The sequence below is a fragment of the Papilio machaon genome, chromosome 24 (genome assembly GCF_912999745.1).
Source record: "Papilio machaon chromosome 24, ilPapMach1.1, whole genome shotgun sequence".
NCBI lineage: Eukaryota > Metazoa > Arthropoda > Insecta > Lepidoptera > Papilionidae > Papilio > Papilio machaon.
The window spans coordinates 281,632-309,218 of record NC_060009.1 but is presented as its reverse complement, the minus strand read 5'-3'; the positions used below and the strand labels follow the sequence as shown (position 1 = coordinate 309,218).

Below are 27,587 nucleotides of genomic sequence, written 5' to 3'. Positions count from 1 at the left end.
GTTCAGGTCATACAGATTTGAACCATTGACCTGCAACTCAATTGACAGCTCGAGTCAATCAGCCACGTGCTCTTTGGTGACTCGATGTTCGCGGCTGGAAACACGATTCATAACTTTAACGGTATAGGTATAAATTTAACTGAGGTATGAATCTATGCACAGATTTACGTGTCAACAATTTTACATGAATCATTCACGAGTGTATAACTTTTATTAATGAAAACGTACTCTTTCTCATATAAATATGAACAAATTATAAATAAAATAAAATTCTTACTATCACTAACATAGTTATTAACATCTACTAAAGTTATATAATAATTATTCTTTCACAAAAAAAATCATTAACATTGATTTTATATTTCATTGAAATACAACACGACATAATAGTATTGATACTTTAAAAGTTAAATAAATTTTTTTGTCATATAACTAGCTGTCGCCCGCGACTCCGTCCGGGCGAGTATTTAATAAAATACTCAATAAGTAGCCTGTGTGTTATTCCAGACTATGTTATACATCTGTGCTAAATTTAATCAAGATCCGTTCAGCCATTTCGGATACCTTCAAATAAACATCCACCCATCAATCCAAACATTCGCATTTATAATATTAGTAAGATTTACTTCTCGACCAATTTTAACATCTAAATTATTTTAGAACCCATTTCCACTAAATAAACTAGTTGTCAAAGTATAGAGTGGAAACTCATATAGTAGAATGTGTTTTAAAGTTGTACTTTAAAGTAATTAATATTAAAGTTAGAATAATTGCATGCAGAATAATAACCACTATATCTTATTATTTACAATAATATTTATACAAATTGGCACAAATGATTATTAATAAATATTTTAAAACATTAAATAGAAATAAAAATACACAAACTTTCTTTAAAATACAAAATAAATAATATTTAATATTTATAATCCTGTGGATTCCCACTGCATTAATTTATACAAAAACATATTCTCTGTATGTTTGTGTCACATAATGCAGTGGAAAACCACTCTGCTTGTATTAACACTGTCCTTTTCATTTTCATTGACAAAATGGAGACAGCAATATTTAATACAAGTATTATCTACGTTTATAAAATCAATCTCAATTTTATATATATAATTACTACATAAATATAAATAGAAAACAATAAAATAAAGCTTTAATAAATATTTCTAATAGATATGTTAGTTTTAATAATTATAAATTAACTATGATCAAGACATTGTAGTCCTCCTATAATACGGGAAATTTAAATATATTTTTTAATATTAATATGACTAATAAAAATAATTATAAAATAAGTATTTTAATCAATTATTTTTTATTTATAAACACAAATAGTGAGGTATTTTAGTTGATTGTTTTTACATAATCAGTTTTAAATTGAGACAATCCACGACTATGAAGGTTACAACTTTGTATGAAAATAAAAGTCGTGCGTAACAATTTTAGCGTTAACTTAACGTTAATTTGCCGTTTTTCAACGAATCGATTTTGTCAACTAGTTGGTTGAATTTTTATCAACTAGTTAAATAAAAAAAGGTTGAAATAGCCTTTAAGCGTTACTCGTGCGTTGTTCAGAGGCGCTATATGTATGAAATATATGTCTGCTTACTTCGTTTACATCAAGCGTCGTGATGCTTCAAGTCAAATATCTCCATGAGGAGAGGTTCAATGGGGTTGACGTCGAGGTAGACGCCGGTGATCTCCTCGGCGAACTTCCTCAGCTCCAGGATCTTCTGTATCAGCTTGAGGAAGGTGGACTTGGCCTCGCAGCCAGGGTACACGCTCTCCAGGTAGCGGCGCAGGAGGTAGTAGTAGGAATTCTGCAAGGAAACAGCTCTAAAGAGAACTGTACAGCAGTTGTAGTGGTAAATTGTACACATATGAGGCAATATTGTTTATGTATTGTGTACACATGAGGCAATACTGATTTGTGTATTGTACACACATGAGGTAATGCTGTTTGTACATTGTACCCAAATGAGGTAATATTGTTTGTGCATTGTACACATATAAGGCAATATTATATGTGTATTGTTCACTCTCGAGGTAATATCGTTTGTGTATTGTACACACATGAGGTAATACTGATTTGTGCATTGTACACACGTGAGGCAATATGCGTGTTGTGTTACCTGCTCCAGCTTGATGACGTCTCTGTGCACGACCTTGGGCCTGTCAGGTGTGAAGAGCAGCACGGCGCACATGATGAGGATGAGGTGCTCGTCGGTGCGCCAGCGCGTCGCGAAGGAGCGGATGAAGGCCTCGTGCGAGCGGTACACGTCTCCCGGCGCCAGCTTCAGCACCTCGGTGCGGATGCTGCCGAACTGCTTCTGACTGTGCGGCAGCTGAGCATGTACCGGACAATCACAATTACAATATTTAAAGTTCACATCTCCATACCCTTCTTACAGAGGGTTTGTATAATACGTTCTCTTCCATACATCTCATTTCACTCCTTTCTTATTCTCCATTCTCTTTCATACAACTTATACTTTTATACTTTTTTGTAGCCACATGATTTCTGTAAAGTTTAGGTGTTTAATATTATAAACTAGCTTTTACCCGCGACTCCGTCCGTGCGGAATAAAAAATAGAAAACGGAGTAAAAACTACCTGCCCACCAATTTTCAGTCAAATCGATTCAACCGTTCTTGAGTTATAAATAGTGTAACTAACACGACTTTCTTTTATATATATATATATATAGATGTGTGATTTGCTCTAGTATTATAGGATTCTATGTTATAAATGCGAATGTATGGATGAATGTTTGTTTGAAAGTATCTCAAGAACAACTGCATGGATCTCGCTGAAATTTGGTATAGATGTAAAATTTGGTCTGGAAGAACAAATAGGCTATTAAGTTCTTTTTTTTTACTTGTTCAATTTCAGGGACTCTTTTTTAAAATGTGTAAATATGCAATGTTACGTTGATCTTACCTTCCACTGATTTCTCTGTCCGTCGTATGTCATAGTACTGCGAAGTACCATCATCTCAATACAACCACCCTTTAGCAGTGCCACCTGAAATATCTAATATATAAACAACAAAAAACAAAAAGAAATTACAAGATAACGTAAAATGTGGGAAAATTTTGTGTACAGTCAAAGGCATTTGTTTAGTACCAACTACTGTGAAATATTCGACGCTCACAATGCAATGAGTTTAAAAATAAAGCACATCAACTTACAATTAAGAAATGTGGTTTTGTTCCACCTTAAAACCTACAGTCCAATAAGATGCAGCTTTAAAATGTATCTGTACGAAAAAATGTAGAGTGATATAGGACTGACAGTGAGTCTTCCTTTAGTAAATATTGTACTCACTGTTCTGTCAAAGATAATGAGAGGGACGATATGTTTTATACAGATATTTTACTCTCAGAAACCAAGAATTTAAACTTTTTACTCTTATCCCGTCATTAACACAACACACTGCTTAAGTAGCATTGATTATTAGTATGAAACATCTCGATACAAGGAACAAAACAATTTTTCTGTAATTGGAACACCGCGGATTGTCACAACTGTACTTTTGTGCAACATTTGATCCTAAGTTGGAAGCGAATTTAAAACTTGGACTATTACCTGGTCTTCTTCGCACATATTCTTGAAGGCGTTGATCTTCTTGGCCATTTTGATGAAGCGGCGGATGGCAACAGCAGTCAGGTTCATGATGGTGATCAGTCTAGGATCATGTTTACCATCACCGCTCTGAAAATACAAGATTAGCCTTGACACAACTATAATTAATAGTTATAAAGTGAGGACACTAAAATCACGAGGTCGTGGGTTCAAATTACGAAATTCGAATACTGATTACAAGAAATATTAGCAAACTAGCTGGTGCCCGCGACTTTGTCTTTGATATAAAACTTATTAATCGTGGGTTTCCGAGATCAATATGCAGGTTTAAAACATATTGTATTTCTGTTGTGTCAAAGATGACAGGGATGACAGATATGTTTTTCTATTTTTGTTAATATTACTATCGTTTTATTTTTATTTTTTGTCACTGTTCGTGTGCACCCTACCGATTTGGTTTACTTAGCTTAATTTCTACCCAAAGGTTGTCTGTCAGAGATCGCTGCTTAGCGATAAGACCACCTTTTGTGAAAATCCTGTTGTACTTTCTTTTTTGTAACTCCATGATAGTGCACAATGAAGTATATTTGTATGTTTTATATAGAGATTTTACTCTCAGAAACCAATAGTAAATATTTGGTGGTAATCTATAAGAAAAACAAATCAATGTCATATACATTTTTTCTGTATTAAATGTAGTTTTGTGTATTTCTGATTGTAATCTGAATCTGTTCCAAATTTCAGCAATTTCTATCATCATCAGATCACTATACGTCTCCACTGAGGGGCATTTAGTCTACCCTAAGTTAGGAGTGACTAGGCCATACTCAACCACGGTAGCTATGTACTGGTTGACTTCACACATATCATTGAATTTCTTCTCAGATATGTGCAGCATCACGATGTTTTCCTTCACCGTAAGAACGTCGCATAAATGTACATATATAAATCGAAAACACATTGGTACATGGCGTGATTCAAACCCAGGACCTGCAGATTGCAAGTCAAGTGATTAATCCCTGACCCACGATCGATTTCTACGGTTAGATTTTATTAAAAAACTCATATTTTATTTAAAAAAAACCGGTAGGAATTGTTAATAATTTGATTCTTTAACAACAGTTTACAAGTGAATTGTACAATCAAGTTAACCAAAAATAACCATTATCACCTAAGTAATAAAGCTCAAAATACTCACCTTGAGTCCTGCAGTAGTGGCAGTGTCTCCAATCAACTGAGATATATCGTCATCAATGGGCGCGTGCAGAGCTTTATTCGCTACGATCAATTCATTCAACTTTGCGCGCTCCACCTATAGTAATAGAGATCATATTCCTTTGAACGTTGACTAAGTTATGTGGTCTTCAAGGTTACAGAAATACGTAGGTGAGGAAATTTGGTTATGGAATATATTAAAATGTTTTTTTTTTACTACAAAAGTATTTAGAAACCAGTGAGTAAAGTTAAATAAAAATATTTTAAATTTATAAATGTCATAAATTATGTTGCCATATTAAATTTTTTGTTTTTAATCAGAAATCAATCTGAATCGCTTTGATACTCGACCATGCTCACCTTGGCGGGGGCACTGCTATGCCCCCAAATAAGGTTACTTAAAAAAATCATAAATATTATGAATGTAACATGATATAAAATTTATTTACAAAATTTTTCTTCATTATCAATATTATCAAGTCTAGTGTTATAATGTAATATAAGGTTAGGTTAATGGTTAAAAAATAAAGGTTACATACCTCATTCAGTTCCCGAGATGATCCGCTGCACGAGTTGACAGATGAATATGCTTCAAACTCTAATTTTATTGCTTCACACAATATTGATTCCATTGAATTAGGCTCTATCCTGAAAAGACAGTTAATTTATTACAAACTAGTCACACGAGATTCCGTCCTCGCGGAATTAAAAAAAAAATTAAAAAGTATCCTACATGTTCTTCCAGATTATGTTCTACAAATTTCATTGAAATCTATGCTGTATATATAGAGATACCTTAAAATAAACATCCATTCATCCATCTAAACATTCACATTTATACACACACAACTCACGCCTGTAACCCAGAGGGATAGGCAGAGATCACGGACCTCCATTTGGTGTGGCCAAATGAAGGACACATTTATAACATAAGTAATATTGCTTAAAAAATTCACATAAATTCGCAACATATCAAAAACATTTAATCTAATGATTATATTTGTCAAAGTATTAATGCAGATTAAATCTTTTTGACAGGTCAAAAATGAAATTAGGAACAGAATTAGCCTAAAAGAAGGGATAAGCAACATATTTTAGTCATTATTCAATCTATTAATCATGGTGTTACATGAATAAATGAACAAACACATTATTATTACATACATAACATAAATCCTTAACCAGAAAAACAAGCATTTCAACAGTGGAAACTCATAGAAACAACAAAAATACTCAAAACTCGGTATTGAAATTAACACTATTCTTAATTCTATTCAGACTAAGTTGTGTGCAAAGTATGTGATACCTTTCTACGTCTTGCAGAATATCTCTGGCCTTGTTCACATCAGGGTTGGTGCTTGTTGACGGAATCTCTTCGCAAATGTGTTGTTGATTTACTTCCTTTTGATAAGCTGTTGCTTCTCCATTTGTTAATATTGATCTGAAATTATAACACATACATAGTTATTTATTAATTATAAGAAGAAACAAGTAACAGTGGTATACGCCAGCAACAACAACATCTGTTGCACAAATTGGTCGGGCTCGCCCAGTGAAATACCACGACCACACAGAAGACAGGCGTGAAGTGGAAGTAATTCTGCATACAGTTTGATGAGTGTGGTGCCAGAGACCTAATCTTAGTCCTCTTTCCCTTCCCACTCTTTTCCTATAAGAAAAGGATGGGAAGGAGAGGTGGATTTGATGGAGAAGATGCATAGGAAGGTTAAATATTCTCTTTTTGTGCGTCTCCTCCTTCGTCAATTGAGGGTAGGCAAATCATCTGCAATTGTGAATGTCTATGGACAGTGGTAGCTTCACCATTTCGGCAAATTCATTTGGCGGCTTGCTCGTTAGCCATCTTGTAATAGAAAAAAAAATAATAATAAAGAATTCATATTAGATCTTAAATGTGTAGTTATTATTTTATAAAAGTCATCAATGCATGAGTCATTTTATTAATTAAAATGGCCTGGTCGTAGTGTGAGTAGGCGGGGAGTAGATAAATATGTATTGTAAATGACAACACTGGGGGTATATACCACAAAAAAGACCTCCGGAGGCAGTCCTTCTTATTGTACTGACTGACAATTGCATTTATTTGCAGCATATGTTGGGATAATAATAAAGAAAACTATCACACACTCAGGTAATTATTCTTCAATGTTGTACATAAAAATATTTCATCTTTCAAGTGTGACAATAATTTGAAGCAAGTACTTTATATTGAAATTTGTCATATCTGTTATTTATTATAACAAAAACAACTAACCTTATACTGTTTTGTTTAGGCGGGTCAGGATACATAGTCTCTACACTATCACATACATACGGATCCACTGTTGTTTGTTCATAGAAACCACGATTTATAACAGTCTTCTCATCAACGGGATACATTTTCATAGTATATGGCATGTCCGTATTTTGCACTGGCACATATTGATGGTAAACAGGGGGAGAGTTTATTGAGTTATCTAAGTCATTATTCAATGGTGACTGCACTGTGCTGTTTGGACTGCACGTTGTACTGTTTAGAACATCGTACTGCACTACAGAGGGATCCGGGACTAAGCTTCCATAATGTGTATTATTTAAAACACTCTCTTCATCACGCTTAAAGTTCTTTGAACTCGTAACAGCATCTTCAGAGTCACTAATTTGACGCTTTTTCGCTCTGTTTTCTTCGATTTTTCTCCTCTTCTCAGCTTTATCCTCATCGGACATGATAAACTCTTTTACCATACCTACCGCTAAGCACTTTTCTAATCGACATTTCTGACAGAACCGACGCGTTACTACATTAATTTCACAATTATTAGAGAATGGACATTTAAACTCCTTAGTAGCTAACGCGTTGCGTCTGAAAAATGCTTTGCAACTCTCACAAGATATTGCATTAAAGTTGTAACCCAACGCCTTATCTCCGCAAACGAGACAAATTTTTTGCAGATTTATAGTTGGCTCTTTCTTCTGGACAGTAGAATCTTCTACAGTTTTACCACTATCACCACTACTGTCCATTTTAACGATTAACTATGGACAAACTAATAAAGGAATGTTAATAAGTTTGATTTTTAGCATTCTATTTGATTCATGCATCGTGTGATACATGAAAGTGATTAACTTTTGATGTACGATTTACGAAAACTGTTGGTAAGGCCAGATAACGCGATAATTCACTAAAATTAAAGATAAATAAAAGGGCGAATGATACACATTGTATTGATGACTAATGTCAAATTGTCAGAACAATGTTGCCACTTTATAAATTTACAATGCATTGTTGATGTTTCTATTTGTTTTGCAATTGCACTTGCATAGGCGTAGGATAGCAATACCAGAAATTGAGAGCAAAAGCCAAATCAAAACTTTTAATAAGAAATACTTTGTTTTGATGTATTAAAATATAACCATGAATGTGGAGGAATATCTTATAGAGGTGGATCTAAACCTAAAATCACATTAATGTTTGCATGGATTGCACGGAGAATACAAAAATATACGCAATCGTATCTGAAATGCATTGTACCTGCCATTTCTTATCCTCGCTCGTTTCTCGAGCCTAAATTGTAATATTTGCCCGAATGACAAAAGGGTAATGTTTTTCCCATATACTGTACTCACGTCCATTCCATTCATGAAGCGTCAATAAATTGATCATTACCAACAACGTTCTTGTGCTATAAAAATACTACGATATGAATTATAAGGGTTATGCTAGTTAGCACAGGTGGGCACAGTTAATCGAAAATTTAACTTCGTTAATCGTTAATTCGTTAATTAAAAATTTAACTTCGTTAATCGTTAAAGCGTTAAATTCTTGAAAATTTAACGCAAGTTAAAGTTAATCGTTAACAGTTAACCATACCAAAATTATACATACTAATTTCACAATTATTGTGGCGACACTTGTTTAAAATATTAATTTGACTATTTTAATTATATTTTTATTAATATAAAATTAATTTTTATTAATATAAAAATTTATCTTAATTCTATAAAACATTAGTATTAGAGACAAGTATGAATGCATTATAGTATATTTCATTACGAGTGCGGAAAGCCTGTCATTACAAAGTGTTCCGACAAATGTCTACCCGAGCCGAAGCGCAGCCGAAGGTGAGGGTTGACAGTTGGCACAAGTTGTAATGACAGTTCCGCCCATGTACTAAACAACTATTTTTAATACAGTTGCGAAAAAATGAATCAATTTAAAATAATAATAAAAACACAATAAACTCAACTAACTAAAATGTTTGAAAAATTGCGCCAACCGTAAAAGAATACAAACTGAGATTTTTTTTGTTTTCTTCACCCATTCTGGGTAGGCAAAGGGAACTATACCCAAACAGCGAAGTCTTCAGTAGATTATTTTTATCGATATGAAATGAAAATAAAATTTATTGACATGAAATAAAATGAAACCAACCTAATTCATTGAATCAAATCATTAAATCTGATATTGTAACAAATTAGGAGCTTCTTTTTAGCAATATTTGCATGAATCATAAAAACTTCAATGATTTTTTTGTAAAAACTTTGTGGTTGGTTTTTTCTTTTTAATAGACATTATTTTGACAGTTGGGAAAGAGAACGCACGAGTTTGGAAAAGCTAAAGAAAGAGCATTAGTAAAAAAGTGTTTTTAATACAGTTGCTCAAAAAGTGGCGTATTGCAGGGTCGAAGAGCGTTCGGAATGTGGGCTTATTACATACTCGTAATGAAATATACTATTTCGAACCTTCTTTTGATTTTGTCCTGTTTTTCACGTCTTTCCCGGACGCTCTGACGCATTACACTTGCACGCGAACTTCACATATATCAATTATCAACTCGTTCGTTCACCAATCGAGTCGCCGACAGTCGCCCAACATAGTTGAACTTACGAGCGTGGCGTGGCGCGTAATTTAAACAAAATGACAGCACGTCTCCAAGTTTATAATTTAACGATTAACGGACTTTTATTAACGGAAGTTGAGTTTAACGGAAGTTAACAAAAGCGTTAACACTTTTTGAAGTTAACTTAAAAGTTAATCCGTTAAGCAAAATGTTAACTTCGTTAATTAACGATTAACGGATTAACGAGTTAATGCCCAGCTCTGCTAGTTAGACTCCTAACCTATTTTTTCATAAAAAAAAAATCAAGTTTTGTAGAAAAAAACATTAAAAGTCTATTCAGCCAGTGCATGGAAATGCTGACAATAGCAAGACGTGATTTAATTGCTGTAAAAACAAAACATTGTTTTAATTAGTATTTTATTTAGTTCACAAACGACATTAAGGAAGAATGGTATTTGCAGCGACAGCAAAATGACGAGCATGTCGTAGTTAGAGGTACAATAAAAGCAAACTGCAAAACGACTACTAAATAAAATGATAAAAGGAGGTCCAGACAAAATCTACTTACGATAAAATTTTGTAACATTTCTTCAAATTTAAATCAATTTATTACATATACAGAAATTATACAATTTTCACAAACATATATACCACACAGAAATATAAATTTCTCGACGCTATAGATACTACTTCCAAGCAATAAATTATACAATCCCCGTTTAAATTGTCTGGCATTCAACATCTTCAGGTCATTTGGTACCTTGTTATAAATTAGTATACACATAAACAAACAGCTATTAGTATATTTAGTAAGTCTAGGATTATCTAGGATACTATAAAGTACTAATCTAAAACAGTTACGCCGGTTGCGAACAGTCAATAATACTTTGTGCTTCCGTACAAACATATGGTCCGGGAGCCAGGTGCATTTTTTTGTCAATTATTTCCTCTCGAGCGAAACTTCGTAAAATGCATAAGGGACTTATACTATGAATACTCGCGACCGTCAGCTGCGACTAGGTGGGTGGGGTGGGCAGTGGCAGCCTCCCAAACATGGAGAAAGAAAAAATTTTTTCAGTCATTTCCTCTCATTTGAAAATTTATCAGAGTATAGTTTATGTTGTATTTTGAAAGAAAAACATAGTCAGCTGACCATAACACGGTGGATTATACGTCAGCTGGCTGTGCTAGTGTAATGTAAAGTGTGTCGTCACAATATCCGCGCTAGTATATACAATATACTTAAGAAACGTTATTTCCTCCCGGATGAAAATTTATCAGAGAATTGTTAAAATACTCTAGTAAATAATAAAAAAAATCAGCTAGCTGTAAGTAAAGAGAAAAGTCGTCAGCTGATAAGTTTCAGTGGGTCATAGATGCTGTTGCGTTACACCTTTCAAGGTGCCAGCTGACAAACTTTCCACCGAGATACAGCAAGCTGACATTAATTTTCATTAATAGTAGCATATAAACGATCACCAGGTAAATTTTTAGTTGAGAGGAAATCACTGAAAAATAAAAAAAAAATTCATGTTAAGGAGCCAGCTGACGTATAATCCACCGTGTTATGGTCAGCTGACTATGTTTTTCTTTCAAAATACTACATAAACTATACTCTGATAAATTTTCAAATGAGAGGAAATGACTGAAAAAAAATTTTTTTTCTGCATGTTTGGGAGGCTGCCACTGCCCACCCCACCCACGGAGTCGCAACTGACGGTCGCAAGTATACATAGTATAAGTCCCTTATGCAATTTACGAATTTTCGATTGGGAGGGGATTGGTCATGAAAATCTGTCGCTGGCTCCCGGACCAATACATGTTTCATAAATATAAAGTGCTGGCAGTGGTAGTAAACCTAGGTTTTTGAACGCGGGTCGGCATGATTCTTGTGTGTGCAGACCACACATCGCTCTAATTTTTTTTTCATTTCATTTTTTTGTGCTACAAATGCTCTATTTCGATCAGTGCTGTTTCCCCAGATTATTAATCCATACCGTAATATTGACGCAACATGTGCATGATAACACATGAGAGATGTTTTTATGTTTGTTGGCCGTGTTACAAAACATTATCAGGTTTATCCGTCGTTTTAAAATAAAAACATACCATGTTGTGCTTATGTTACTTATAAGTTAATTTCTGTAGAATAAGTTAGATGTATTTGTCTATGAAATTAGTCTGTAGATGTGAAGTTGAATTAACGGATATTTTATGAAATGCCTTGTTTTAGAAATCGTCTGCAACATAATGTTGACCTTGTCGTTTCAAAGTTAATATTAACGAGCACGTTTCGATTTTACTACATTTTCAATAAGCAAATAAACTAGTGACATTTTGAATATTTTTAAACCCCTTAAGAGTTTCTATTTTCTCCATGGATCCTGTAATAAAATATGTATTCATTATTAATATACTACTATCATTATTATCACAATGTAGTTGTTATATTTATAACATTCAGATAGACACAGAGCAGCATGTTAATTTGATTGATACGAAGTTTTTAAGTTTCACCGTTGACCCCAAATATCTCTTCGGTTCCAGTGAGAAGTATAACAAGTAAGTTTTTTTTTAATTTCCTTTACATACAAACATATTTGCAGCCACCACTTCTGTACTTAATATTGCAGTACAGAAGATTTAAGAAATCCCGTATAAAGTATTTGTTTTCTAATAAGAATTTAATAACTACAATCAATTAATTGCAAGGCTTACTACAAAGACAAGAAAAAAACAAAGACATAATTTTAAGGAATGTCTTAGAATTATATGTCTTTGTTTTATTGTGAGTTTTTACTGTCAAACCATTTATATAAAACGTATCGACTTTCTGTTTGAAAAGGTAGAGGTATACGTTTTCATGCAAATATTTCAGCAGTAGATATTTCACATTTGAATTACAACTTTAACTAACTGACACCGTCCGCGCGAAATTAAAAAAACTTCATTAATAGCCTTTGTGTCATATCAGACTATGTTCTACATCTATGCCAAATTCCAGCGAGATTTCTTTATTCGTTCTGGAGATACTAAGTAACAAATTATTCATCCATCCATCCATCTAAACTTCGCATCTATATATATAAAAGAAAGTCGTGTTAGTTACACTATTTATAACTCAAGAACGGCTGAATCGATTTGACTGAAAATTGGTGGGCAGGTAGCTTAGAATCAGGAAACGGACATAGGATAATTTTTACCCCGTTTTCTATTTTTTATTCCGCGCGGACGGAGTCGCGGGTAAAAGCTAGTTTATAATATAAGTATGTTTTTTTTTTAGTAAACACTGTTTTTGTATGGCGTCATCTCTAAGTCCTGCATATCTACGAATAGCTGGACCATCCACCTCTCATATAACATTTACCAACTTTACGATATCCATTCAAGATCCACAAACAACCATGAATAAAGACGACTATATACAAAACTATCATTCACTCTCTACCAATGAAAAAGACGGAACGAATGAACGGTTTTCTATGAGTCATAAACAATGGGCCAAGTTTGTACATTGGGCTAAAAAGACCGGATTCGATTTAGTTTTCGCTTTAAACAATCAAATTAAAACGTCGTCCGGTATGTGGGATCCTAATTCGGCTTTGATAACAATGAGTGTAGCTGAAAAGGTCAAAGTTGGTGATATTTATTGGCAGCTAGGTTATGGTAAGTTTTTTTCATTAATTAGAACAAAAATCACTTAAATTATACTAAAATCGAATTGAATTACTGAATAATATAAAGAAAAAGTTATTCGCTTTGTTGTATACCTATTGTATGTATATGGCCGTTATATTGTGAACTTTTGTACCCTAACTTATTTCACAGAATGCGCAAACCAGTCGATCGAAGAGTACATCAATGACTTGGAGACTCTCCGCGTGATGGTGGAGACCTTCCCGGCAGCATCAGCGTCGTGGAAGGTGGTGGCAGGAGACGTCGCACCGTGCCTTCAGCCGGACTCCCAGAGCGATTTCAAGGACTTTGTCACTCTCTCTAATGATATGTTGGACGCTATATTCCTTAATGGGTAAAATTCTTGTATTTCAAGATATAAAAAATTTAAGTTAAAAAAATAAGTTCAGTCAGTCAATTCAATGCAGATAAAAAGTTTATTTACTATTTAATGGGTCGAGCAGGTAAATAAATAAATCAGTATTTCATAAAAAATAATATTAGTTGTTACAATCATCTGAGCGTAAATCGGAGCGTAAAATCTTTGTGTGCAAAACTAGCGCCACCAACCCGCACAGAAACATATTCCGGCGATTATTGACAGCTGTTGGTTAAAATTTTTTTTTGTTTTAGTAATTCATCAGCTCAGCAACTAGAGAAGATGTCAGAGATGGACCGTGTGCGTCTGCTGCGTGTCCTCAGCAACAGCGCCACTCCGCTGTGGCTGACGGAGCAGGTGCAGTGGCGCAGGCAGCTGCAGCGCGCGGCGGACTGGCTGGCCAGCCTGGGTTATGCTGCCAGGAATGGTTTCTCTGTGCACTTTAGGGAACTGCTGGAGGAGGAGTTGCATGAGCCTACATTGGTGAGATATACTGCTGATTTTCTTTTTGAAATAGCAACTTCAACAAAGACGAAGTTTGCTTTTTTTTGCAGGTTTTTATTTAAGTTTAAGTTTCATTATGACCGTCTGTAGTCTAAACGACTGACCCGATTTTGACGAGTGAGATGTGATTGGATACGTATTCTTTTTCTGAGTTTTAAATAAGTAAATTTATGTGAATACTCATTTGCTTGTAGAGTTTCTACATGGCGCTCATCTACAAGAATCTGGTGGGTGAACGTGTGCTCAACGTCAATATGACGGCGTCCCAAGCCACGCTGTTCGCACACTGTTCATCGCTGCGTCAGCAACCGGTGTCCGGGGCCATCACTCTTTACGGTGCGAACATGGACGATGAAGCGGCGAGATTCTCACTGAAACTATCTAAGAGAGAAGACGGTGGTGACATCATGCAGTTTATATTCGGTCATGATAGTACCGGGTAAGTATAAATTGAAATTCTTGATACTTTTAATACTAAGTGAGTAGTTATAATTACAATTTATTGTTTTGTTGTCACAGTAACATAGTGGTGAATGGGAGAGCTATGTATTTAGAAGGAGACATCCGTCCTGTGGTCAAACGTGTTAGACCTTACAAAACACTGTTGATCAATCTTCCACCAAAATCATTCGGATTTTGGGTGCTGGCGAATACTAAAGTCGAAGCCTGTATTTACAAAGATGTTAATAAAGAGCTAAGTGAAGATCTATTAGTTGATAAGGAAAATATCAACGCAAAAAATGTTATTAAATCCAGAAGATCACTAAGAAACAAGCGCGATATCGTTGATTTAGACAAATCACTTGATGTTTCTTACGAGCATTACCCAATCACGGAGTTTGAAGTAAACAATACTATGACTAACTTACGCAAACAGATAAACAACTTAAATAAAGAGTTAAAAAACTTTCACGAATATTTGACTAATAAAAAAGAGGAAAAGGAATTACCAATTAGATTTAGAAGACAAGCGGATTACAAGGAAAATTTACAAAAAATTAATAGAAAAGGTCTAAAATCAAAGTACTTTAGAAATGAACGTGACAGATTCGATTTGAAATCAAATTTTTTGGATAAACTGATAGCATTTAAGAACGAAAAATTATCAAAAATAAATAAGATCAGGTTTAACAGAAAGAATGTTAAACGATCTAATAAAGTAAGTTCTGCAGAATATGATGATTTAAATGAAGAGAGGGGAGAGAGAAGACGTCGAAGCGTGTTAAATGACCAAACTTTAAATAACATGGATAATAGTAAAAGGATTATAAATGAAAAAAATAATTTATACATGTCAATAGAAAATGAAATTGATTCGGACGATAATCATTTTCCTGTAGACGATGTATTAAATAAATTGAAAGGGAGTTTACGACATTTGCCATTTAAAAAAGAGAAAGAAAACATTGATAATGAATCAGAATTTAATGAATTAATTTTAAAAACGAAGTTGTCGGAAGATGGCGCTGTTATTAACATCAGTGAGAAAGCAAATCACGGACTTCTGAGGTCCACTTTTGAAGATTTAATTGCTATATTATCAGATTTTAATAAACAATTAAATAGATTTTGGAGCGTATTTACTGTATTAGAGTAATGTTTTGTTTTGAATAAATTGTAATATTTTGTTTTTGAAAATAATATTTCATAAATGACATTGTAAATATAATTTTAAGTAATTAATTAAATTCTACGTTTATAATTTATGTGTAATGTTTATTTTTGCGGGTTTCTGTTGTCTCCACACTGCGTGTAGTTGACTTCATAATTGAAAAAAAAAACAGCTGGTGGATTAATTCCTTACGAGGTTAAAAGCCTTTGCCTTTTAGGTTTTTATAAAATAAAACAGCAGCATGGTGGTACAATGTAATTTATTTATTATTTAACAACATGGTAGATACACCACTTTCACATTTACAGCGGTTCATATGAAAATGGCTACCTCTAAACTTTTGTACGTAACTAATAGGGACGATTAAATAAATTTAACAATGCATTGCAACATTACTGATAAACAAATATGCAGCCCAAGCCTACCTTATACCTAAGAGTGACGGGTGACAAAACCGAACTAATACGTATAGAGATAAAAGTCATAATCGTATGGCAGTACTTAGACAGCCGAAAATACCGCGAACCGAACTCTTAATAACCATCAATAACAAGGTTTCACAAAAGCTCAATCTGATTTAATTATCTAAAAACATTTTCAACAATAACCTCTTTCGTATCTCATCCGTTACTCTAATTTAATGTAATCATGGTTTATCTACTAATCTTCATAATAACAATACAACACATGAACCACGTTCATATCTGAATTAATGATTTTTTTTTCAAAATTGTTTTACACATTTCATTAAATTTCAGTAAACTTGCAATTTTTAACACTAGATGTCACTAATATTAAAAGCTAACTTACCAAAATGTGGCCTGTGACTACCCTAATGGAATAACTCCGTCGGCCGGGGAACAACCTTCCTAAACAGTCCACATTATTATAGAATCGTAAACCATACATTTTATAATCATCCCCGGCCGCGCCAACATACTATATCTTTATGAAAATGGCGCACCTTTTAACCCAATAGAAAAATTCAAACATAGTGTGGTAAGATGCATAAAAATCATTCCAAAAAGAGGAAAAATTATCGGTATTCTGTGGCACTTTTTTTTCAGTTCTTTTATAAAGCCTCTCCACACTATGATTGAAATATAAAATAATATCTAAAATATATTAAATAATGGCGTTACTTCGTGTAATGAAGCTCTTGTGTGTGGTTTGTGTCGTTGTCTCTGACATTTGTCTATAGTTTTATGTCAGCCGGTTATAGTCATCTGTGCAGTTTGACTTAACCTATAAATTTATCCGTCATTTAAGTTACATTTATTTAATAAATTGAGAAATTGCTGTATTTTGCTGTTTAATATATTTCTTTTATTATAAGAATAATTGATGAAGCATTAAATTTCATTTTTTTTTAGTATTCAGTGCGTATTTGTTTTCGTTGTGATTGACAGTCTATGTGGGATTTACTATTGCGTTTATGTTTCAATTGATTAAATTATTTTTCAAAACGAATCATATTTAAATTTAGCCGTGTTTCTAAAAGATACATGACAATGATTTCTGATTCTGGTTTTCAATTAGTTTATGTTGTTGTTATATTTTATACTCTATGATCAGACATGTATTGTTTTTTTTATAAAAATTAAAAGTCTAATGTGATTAGTGTAATATATCAAATACTTAGTGCAACAATCAAACAGACCCTTAGTACGTTAACTCTAACAACCTATTCCTTACCGAAAGTTATTAAACTCGGTTTTTTCATGATTTTATTTATAAATACTAATAAATTACATATCTCGATGTCTAACAATTGCTTAATCGGTGTTTTTTAGTGACTTTTCAACAACATCTGTAAGATGTTTCACGATATAGGCTAAATATTTGACTTATTAATAAGAATAACGTTGAAATGTACACAAGTTTGGTGCAGAATTAAGATTATTTTTTGAGGGATAAAATTATGCAGGACACAGTTAAAAAGGCGAAGTGAAAATCCTAACAGTTCTAACTGAACGTATGTAGATATATAAATAGACAACAATAGCAGTAAATTACAATATTTTCATTTACCCTGAGTACGAAAGTCATAAGATTAGTCATTCAACTGATTTTGCCTTTGGAGAAATTCTGAAATTGGTCGCGAGTCACTTAAGAACAATTATCAATTATACTACGGCTGTGAATATAAACAATCATCAATATTTGCATATTATTTTATATATATAATTTAATATTATATACTAAACTACATTCCTACCTTGTATAAACCTCTTTATAAATTCACTATATATTTAAATGTAAATAAATCAAAATTTGATCAAGAAAGAATTATTTTTCACTACTAGATGAAAAGATTCAAAGTACCGGCCGATAGCTTCTCGTATTGAAGTGAGGAGGTTGTGATTGCAGAGAAATTAAAGCAGAAATTATAAGTGCTTTTTGATAATATTAATAATGGCAACAATTTGATATCACCCAAATTCCGTAACGAATTGCGCGGTCAAGCAATCATTTACTTAATAATATTTAACACTATACAGAGAACACTGAAAGCTTACATACAAGAAACTCGATAAAGCGCTTTACGTATCGAGTTAAAGACTAATCGAGAGAAAACGACACCGAACACACTCGCAAGAGCTACCTTACACTTAAATATAAACGCATGCACACATTGAAATATTCAAAAAACCAGAGACAAGATTAGGTTTTTAAATTAGTGACAATTAGCGGATTTAACATTGAATTTTTAACGCTATACCTAACCCTCGCTACGTACCAAAATAATTTTCTAATTCACTATAGCTACGTAAGTGAGAGTCAACAACGAAGACCGAATTATATTAGACACTACTGATAGATTGAAGATAGTCGAAGAGAGAAAGGTTCTAGGGCAGCGTTCCATAGTTAGCGTACGAATAGACAGGACACAGGAAGAGTCATGAACGATAGAGGCGACTTTTTGGTCGAGTCGGAGAGAACCGAGGTGTCCGGACTTAAATCTATTATTGTTTACCTCGAACAACTACGAACAACAGTTTAGCTATAAATGCCATGCACGTATAATAGAGCTAACGCGTAATATATCGTAAACCTAGGCTAGACACGTACACGGTGAAAGTTAGAATACCTTAACGATATAGAAGATGATAGAGTTACGACGGACGGGTCGGAGGCCGAGACAAGCGGCGCCCATCGCAAGTGATCGCGAGCAGAAGAGGGGCTCTGAACTAATCCCATAAAAGGAAATTAAGAATATAATGTGTTATCAGATAAAGAATTCTCAATAGACGATCTGAAAGTATCGTTGCAAAAGTATTTACATGGGTGTATATTGAATATCTATCTTGAGTCCGCGATATCATGATGATAGATTTTTTATAGAAGATCAAAGGAGCCAAATTAGGTTAAGATTAGAGTGAAGCAAGCGTAGGTTACATAGCCGATAGTCGAAGAGAAAAAGTAACACAAAAGTAGAAGAAATACATGATGTGCTGATTACATTGAAGAAGTTTGTCGAAGTTCCGTCGCAGTTGAGGTCTATGAGAGCGGAGGAAATGTGAACGTTTCCAATGAAGTTACAAAGATAGTCGATGAAACATTTTTATTTAGTGAAGGTCAAAGATCAAAGAAGCTAAAGTGAAAAGTGTATCGGGTGGCGGGTTGGGGCGGGTCGAGCCGCGTCCCGCGCACGCCGATTGTTTTATTTATTTATATATCACAGCTTTTGACGATAACAAATCTTTTGCATTTGCAGCTTACATGTGGAGACAAATGTTCGAACAATTATACTTGCGAGCCTTCTCTTTGCGGGCAGTCGTAGCAGTCCATAGAGATCGTAGCGGCCACGTATGCTTCGTCTGTTGTTTGAAATCATTTCAGAACATACCATCGCACGAATCGCTCGAAAATTTCGCTCGCACGTACATTAACTTTACACCTAAGCATAAACATCGATAAAACGTTATATTGCGTTAACTACGCTACATTGGTACAACGGTAAAACAACAGGTCAAGTGTTTGTTATCTACAATCTTAACGCTTTACTCTAAATGAACATCGATCTTATCTTAAAGACATGCAGAAACAAAAGTGACGACTATAAGATGTCGGAGAGGCGCTCCTCGGCGTTTGCCGGACGCCAGCTCCAAACTTTATCAGTAACAATATTGTAACCTATAAATATTTTCGATGTGGATATTAAGGCTAGGTCCATTACGGGTATTTACATCTAAACAAATTCACTGACACGATACCGACTAACACTGCAGAAGCACGCATGCAAAAGATTTAGAGGCAAAAGTCGGAGAGTTTAAAGTTGCAGAAGGAGAGACACAGAAGAGGACAAAGAGAGAGAGAGAGAGCGAAGAGCGTAAGCCACGCGTCCGTTTTACCGCGCACGGTAAAACTTCTACATCGAGAGACACCAAGCTGAGTGGAATTTGGATGAAAACAAATATTTACTAGCGAATACATTGTTATTTCAATGTAAGTCGATTCCGAAGGCGAGAGACAGGCGAGAGAAGGGTGGTCTCGGTACAGTCAGACTACACGCGCGCTACCGACTTAATATATGTTACTTCCTCTTCCATTATTTCATTAACATTCTAGTTGTATTTAAATTTATTTTCTCATTACACTTAAATAACAATATATCACAAGCGTCAACATATAAAACTGGATCATTTGCCGTGACCTGACCGGCGGGGGCGAGTCCCGCTGATGCACTTTTCTGTGGCATTGAAGGTCGCTCTCCAAATTTTTTTTTCTATGAATGTATAAAAATATTATTGCTCATCATCAAGCACCAACGCGCCACTAGCTGACTACGTTTCGAAATAATTTAGAATTCAATCTCTCCTACAAAAATGTTTGAGCGCGAATGATACGGTATTGCGAAGGGGTTGTTCCGGTCATGGTTGGGGGTTGTTCGGGGGTGGAATGTGGTGGGTGTGACGTAACAATCGGCCGAGCAGCTACATCATGTATTCGGGTATAATATTGTTATAACAAAGACGGCGCAACAACTCCAGCTCACTGCATCACGCACTTGCTCTCGATCTGAGATTTCAATTCGTTCACTTGCGTTTCGATGGTATTTTTCAGTTCTGAAATTAAATAAAAAATAAGTAATATAATTCTTTTATTTCAAGCAGATCAGAAAATCTACTCAATTGAAGAAAAAATTAAGTAGGTCCAGTAACAATTTCAGGTACACTATAGATCTGGGCGAGATTATGCGAGACTGCGTAATGACCTGTGGCGCCTAATTTTGTCCAGCGCCCTGGGCGGTCGCCCAACAACGCCCTATCCGAACGCCAGCCCTGAATAGGCCTACGTCAAGTTACACTACTTTGGAACTGGTAGTGTAATTGGTAGTTTAACTTACTAGTGAATTCATCCTGGTCCTCCAGCTCGGCCTCTGCGGCGAGTTCCTCGGGCGTCTTCTTCTTCCTCATGAGCGGATTGTCGGGCTCCGCCTGCTGCTGCTCCACCATCTCCTCCTTCTTGGGGATTTTGTACTGGAAATATGTTTATAAACTATTAAGAACCTTCCTGTTTAGTGCAAATATTTTAACTGGTAAAATTTAATTTATTTGTTATCACGTAGAAACATTTTGCGTCAAGTTTTGAAAGCAAGAGGTTATAGTTATTGATCAAATTTTTAGGGGACCTTAAAGTTTAAAAATGCTTGCGTTTATGCCACATTACTATTTAAACCTCATGCTTCTTTACTCAGAGTGTTGAACTTATAAAATTAATTACCTCGTTATTATATACAATAAAATTAACGAGGCACTGAGTATTTTATTAAGTTACAATCTAAACATATAATTTAAGAGCTCTGTCAAGCCTCTTCATACATCAGTATTATTCAACATTTCAGTGTGGAGTGACGAGACATCAGTTTTGATTCAGCAAACAAAGCGATGCTCTGACTTGATTGCGTTATTGTTCGTAAACTTGGGCTCGCACAAGGATACAAAGCCGACCCTGCCATACAAGCAACGCCATCTATTGTGAAAGGCATTACATATATCTGTAGCGTATAAGACAATCAAACACATTCAAACATCTTCCTAAATTAAAGCTTTAAAAGACAATGAAATGTTTAAACATTTTTGATTTATCTAATATTGTTAACACATGCAAACGAAATGGTTTTGTAGCTGCGCCTATTTGTTAACTAGATGGCGTTGTCCTTAATTTTACATCTCGGTTATTAACTTTATTTAAATTGATGCTAATTTTACTTATATTTAAAAATCAAGAATCAAAACTTAAAAATAATACGCCATGCAAAATAATAATTTAAATATATGAAAAATGTTTCCTCAAATACTCTCCATGTTTACGGTAACATTAATAAAAATGACTGCAAGATCAGTAAGATGAAGAGCGACATTAAACTCAGTCAGTCTCGTGTTGCTGTACAATTTTCCAACGGAGACCACAAGTCTGTTACCGTTCAGTGTATTTTTACGTCAGATACGGCTCGATTATTTAAACAAATAAATACACATAATATGATGATTTAAAATAAATCGTATAAAGATTTATAATGTTAATACTTTAAGTTAGGGTGATAATCTCTGGCCTTCAGGGCCAGTTTAGTATGTGAAATATGTAATAATCCTTCTTTCAACGTTATAAAATGTAGAGTATAGAAGGTGAAGGAGGCCACTTCAATCTATAGTCAATCTATACATAAAAACGTAACAGTTTGTTCTTGATTAAAAAATTTGACTAGGAATCGAGTCCAATAACTTGCAACAGACTGGCAATCCTCTGTACTATAGACTATATTTACAGTAATGAATGCGCAATATGCTTAAAGTCGGGTACAGCCTTAATCTTCAATTGATTAGAAGCCTGTCGGGGAGGTTTTAATTTTAAGGGTATTTTTCCAACGCCCCCGGGATATCATTAGCCAAGCGCCCCCTGGTGTTTGTATCGTAAATATGAAACGTGATTTCTTCCGATTTGTGCCTTCAGTTTACTTTTCTGTGCAATTACTTTTAATTGAAGCAATTTAGATTATTGAAAATAAGAACAGAAAGTCATTCGACTTTTATTTAATTTAAACAAACCATGTTATGTTTTAGTAGCTTTTTATTAATACATACTTTGTAATTTTATTTTTGTAATATTTTTTTTTTTATACTAGACATGAATTATGAAAATGTTCTGTGTCTTTAAGTAAACTAGCTGTCGCCCGCGATTCTGTCCGCGCGGAATTAAAAAAAAACGTAATAAGTAGCCTATGTGTTCTTCCAGACTATATTCTAAATCTGTGCCAAATTTCATCAAGATCCGTTGAGCCGTTCCAGAGATACCTTCAAATAAATATCCATCTAAGCATTCGTATTTATAATATTAGTAAGATGTTAAACAGTTCATTTAACATAACGATACGTATAAAAGTATACAATAAAGAGAATTTGTCGACTACTTAATGCTTGAAGAACAATAAAAAATCAAATAAAAGCTTCAACAAATCAACGTAACGTCGACAAGCTTTGGCTCTCTCGCTAAAATGCCTCTCTTTTATCAATTAACTCTTTTGAAATGTTTCTAATAAATTTATTTGTGTTTATTTCGTGCCGGATTATTTTGCCATTTTGGGTGCGAAATATACCAGCAAATAATAATTATTGTGCTTAAAGTTGTAATTAAAATTACACCTAATGCTTCACCCAAAGTAGGATTAGGTATTATTTAATTTTATAAGCTTTTATGTTTCGAAATCTAATATATTTACGTTAAGGTTTATTTGCAAGTTAATTTATTAGTTTAATGTGAGTTAGAACTTTATATTTTGGTGTAGAAAATTCACATTACGTTATTTTCTAAATTGTTCACTCTTTTTATTCAGAAGAATTACTTTTGTTTACGAATTTGTTCAATGAAATTTAAACGTGTGTAGACATAAGGGACGTCAGTTTTACTTGATCAATTTGAAGTGATCAGTTAAAACTGAACGTATGTAGCCGATTTAATTGTAGGAATGACTGCGGTGACACATAAACATAAGAGATGACATTGTATGTAAATGTAAGTTTCACTGCAGTTAAAAAAATATTGTAAAATACACTTATCATTCTAATACATAAAAAACAATCAATTCATATTAATCAAATAAATTAATCAAATTGATGAAGAAATTCCTCTTCATTTTCTGTATTTCTTCTTTGTTTTCTTTCTTCGAGCGTTGGTTTAGCCTCGAGGAAGTCAACCTGACTCGATTAGGGAGTCGCGCATTAAACGGACTCCCTACTAGAGTCAATTTGACATCCAAGAGCTTTTCTTCTTCGGCATTTTTCTTCTTCTATTAATCTTCTTTTTTTTTCTTGAGCTATAAATACATTGTATACAAAATATTACATAGATTAATTCATAATATTACAATTATACATATTAATAAAATAGTCGTGTCAAAAAAGTATTTGCGTTGTTGATAATGAAAAACTAATTTTTAAAATTTCCGACTGTTTGTCTGTCCGGAACGGAGGGACAGATATTAACGGAACTTGACTCGGAAGGATGAATGTGGGAATATTATAGGTTTTTTTTTTTTTTTTTTGGGCTGACGAAGTCGCGGGCGACCGTTAGTATGATATATAAACACAATTCGTGGTAACAAGCATTAATTTATAAAAAAATCAATAAACTCGACTTTAAAAATCATTTGCACACTTTAGGTTACATAGTTAAGCAGACATAAATCTTTCCCTCTAAGTTAGTCGGACAAAATACTGTTTAATACATTTTTGTATATCGTGATTTTTTATTTAAATATAACCTCATATTTCCCTAAACTGATTACAATATAAACTATTTAAAGTTTAAATTAAATTCCTATATCTATGTCGGTATCAATTTTACCTTCTAACCCTTTTCAACGTCCTAACTAAGGCTGTTATAAGCTCCACGGACCTGCTCGGTTGTCCGAGTGGGCGGAGAGGTGAACTCCGACGTGGCGCGTCCCCGGGTGGTGGATAGGGGAACGCCCCGGCCTTCTGCCGGGGTAGGGCTTCGGCCCCGCGAACCAAACACTGGTAGGTTAGTTAGGGTAAGGTAGGTTAGTTAGGATAAGTAGGTTAGCTAGGTTAGGCTGCGGGTCCCTCGTGGGCCCGCAGAAGAGAGGGCGGCGCTCGCCACAAGGCGAGCGTCTATTAGGTTAGTTAGGATTAGTTAGTTAGGGCTAGGTTAAGTAGATTAGGGTGAGGGGTTGGGATTGGTGGCTGGGCCCGCCACCTCGCTCTGCCTGGATTACATACTTAAGTATGGGGCGACCGGGGTCGCCGGCTCACCACACCGGCCGCAGCCCCCCAGCGGGCCCACTTGTGGGCTCGCAAACGAGGGCGGCGTCTCGCCGCAAGGCGAGCGCCTTTTGTCCGGGACGGCGCGACCACTAGGACCCGACCTCTTTGGTCGAGGGTCGCGGCCGCCGGACTTAGGTTAGTTTAGAGTAGGCTAGGTTTAAGGTAGTTAAGTTAGCTAAGTTAGGTTAGGGTGCGGGCCCACTTGTGGGTCCGCATATGAGAGGGCGGCGAACCCAAACCGAGTAACTGCCCTTTTCAGGGCAGCGAAAAGGGAGGGCAAGCCTAATGTGGAGGGTGGCGCGACCCATTAGGGGCGTGGCCGCCGGTCGGGACGTGGGAGCACGACCTCGGTAACACTCTGTTATACGATGGCGTGTGATCCTGCGTCCCCACGCGTAATCCCGGTGGCGCAACATCTTCACTGGGACCGCGGGCCCCTGTCTTGATCAAGACGGGGGCCAAGAGGTGGGTCTCTATAAACCCTGGCGGCACCAGCGGGGGAGGCGGGGATTCCGAACCTGCATTGCACGGTGTCGTCTTGAGGAGCGCCTAAGGGCGCAGCACCCCTTCGGGGGTGCAGAGAGGGCCCTTCCCGGGGCGGTCAGTGGGGCGTCGCGGTGGCAAGCTCACGCGATCCCGTGGCGCCCCACACTATGGCCATGAGGGAACAAGGAGGTTTAGTGGGTATGCTCCCATTCGGGGAGAGAATCTCACATAACTCGCGTGTCTTCCCCGAGGCACGGAGTATGCATTAAGCATTCCTCCTTGTATAAAAAAAAAAAAAAAAAAAAAAAAAAAAAAAAAAAAAGGCTGTTATAAGCTAGTTAATTAAATGGCCAACTTCTGATGACTGATAGACCTCTGCCTTTTGTTAAATAAACCTTAGTACGTAAATGATTAACCTCCTAACATAAAGGAAGGTTTAGAGATGTAGTATGGCTTAAATCATACTCGCGGATTTGTACGAAAAAATGTTACCATCTCTCAAATATCCGCTTACGGTTTTCAGTAGTCTTTAGAACTTTGTAACTTGAACTATGTATACAGTTTCAGAAAGTTTATTTTAATATTTAATTAAAGATTTCATTTTTAAAATAATCGTATTAATAGATTTTTCTATATTATTTCAGTTAAATCAGATTTTTAATGGTTTTTAATACAAAAATAATGACTATGTTTCACCCTTATTCATTTACTCATAGTTATTTCGAAAGCCGTTCTTTCCCTCGATCTCGGCCTATCATGGACGGACCATAATATTTCAATTTCCGTTCAGATGAGTTTCTAACACAGTTACCGCCCTCCCCTCCCCTCTACCCTCCCCTCTACCCGCAACCTCTCCAACGCAATCTTTGAGCAAATTATGAAATCCGCTACTCGAATGATAGACCTATAGTTGCTCGAAAAATTACAATTACTTTGAGATATTTTGTAAAATATTTTTTGCATATTCTTTTAAAAATAAAGAAGAGAACAGAAGTAAAGTTTTAAAATCTTGTTACAATTCACGGCTAAGACAAAATTGTACAATATTTCAAATAATAAATAAATCGTCAAGTTTACTACTTATTTAATACTCAATTTAACAGTAACTTGTCTCTTAGTGTTTTAGTGAGAGAAATGTACATTAGTTTTGTTAAGAATTAAATCGAGTTTAGGACTAAGAGTTTTCTTTAGGATCTACGTAGTTTTGAAAAATATATTTCCGTATTGTAAAATGTTGGTAATGAAATTAATCGAAGCGTACATGAGAGCGGAGGTTGCGGGGATGTCGGCGTCGAGGTGTGAAATGCCCCGTGTGCCAGTCCTGGAAAATTACTACGCGCTTCGGGGATGGCGGAGGAATTATAGGTACAGACAGAAAAAATGTGTTGTTTATTTTAAGAATATTACAACATCTATCAATTGAAAAAGATAATTATTTTACGAGGAATTAAATGTCTTTTTCGATATAATTTATTTTAAATTCTTATAAAAGAAAAAATATATATATGCTTGATTCAATAGACTGTATTGAATCAAGCATGTTCTATATTCTGTAAAGTGCGTCTGTGACACGGTGTACAAAACGTGTTAAGGTTTTTGAAAAATATAATAATTCATGTACTTATTATATATAAAAGATATTACAAAAAGACTATTATCGTATAAAGCACCTATTTAAAAAAAAAAACTACACGGAATATATCTTGCAGATTGTTTTGACAACAGTACTTTAGTTACATACTGAGGCAATGTATTGGAAACATTTTTGTCGTTCGCAAGTGTTGGCAATCTTCTGGTAGCCCTATGTAATGTTTTGTTGTACACCGTATTATTTACCTTGCTTCCTTTACAATAGAGTTCATGTTCGCTCGATTTATTACCTTAACATTTCACGGTTAGCTAGCTAGTTGTTCTAGCAAGGATATTGATTTTTTAGAACTATGAACACGGGCTTAATGGTGTGCTTGTGTTTTGCGAATATATTCCGGATGTTGCTT

At 34.9% G+C, this 27,587-nt stretch overlaps 3 protein-coding genes across 5 annotated transcripts in view; 1 reads left to right on the top strand and 2 right to left on the bottom strand.

Moving 5' to 3' along the window:
* Positions 1-1,436: 1,436 nt before the first annotated feature.
* LOC106716207 (nuclear hormone receptor HR96) lies at positions 1,437-8,018 on the bottom strand. The gene is made up of 8 exons (XM_045683961.1): positions 7,082-8,018; positions 6,116-6,250; positions 5,349-5,457; positions 4,793-4,906; positions 3,598-3,723; positions 2,950-3,033; positions 2,142-2,354; positions 1,437-1,829 (listed from the first exon to the last, which is right to left on the bottom strand). Exons 1-8 carry the CDS (start codon positions 7,828-7,830, stop codon positions 1,629-1,631), a joined length of 1,731 nt encoding a protein of 576 aa, XP_045539917.1. The 5' UTR covers positions 7,831-8,018; the 3' UTR covers positions 1,437-1,628.
* Positions 8,019-12,943: 4,925 nt separating this feature from the next.
* Positions 12,944-15,802, top strand: LOC106716208. The gene is made up of 5 exons (XM_045683875.1): positions 12,944-13,313; positions 13,476-13,677; positions 13,956-14,184; positions 14,400-14,644; positions 14,725-15,802. The coding sequence occupies exons 1-5, from the start codon at positions 12,947-12,949 to the stop codon at positions 15,800-15,802; spliced, it is 2,121 nt and encodes a 706-aa protein (XP_045539831.1). The 5' UTR covers positions 12,944-12,946.
* A 263-nt stretch (positions 15,803-16,065) lies between these two features.
* Positions 16,066-27,587, bottom strand: part of LOC106716227 (complexin) — a 145,844-nt gene continuing 134,322 nt past the window's right edge. For all 3 annotated transcript variants that reach the window (XM_014509705.2, XM_014509706.2, XM_014509708.2), the window contains 2 exons: positions 21,168-21,300; positions 16,066-20,886 (listed from right to left, as the gene is read on the bottom strand). In XM_014509705.2, the coding sequence (XP_014365191.1) occupies positions 20,813-20,886; positions 21,168-21,300 (207 nt within the window). In that variant the 3' untranslated portion in view covers positions 16,066-20,812. The remainder of the gene's footprint in view (positions 20,887-21,167; positions 21,301-27,587) is intronic.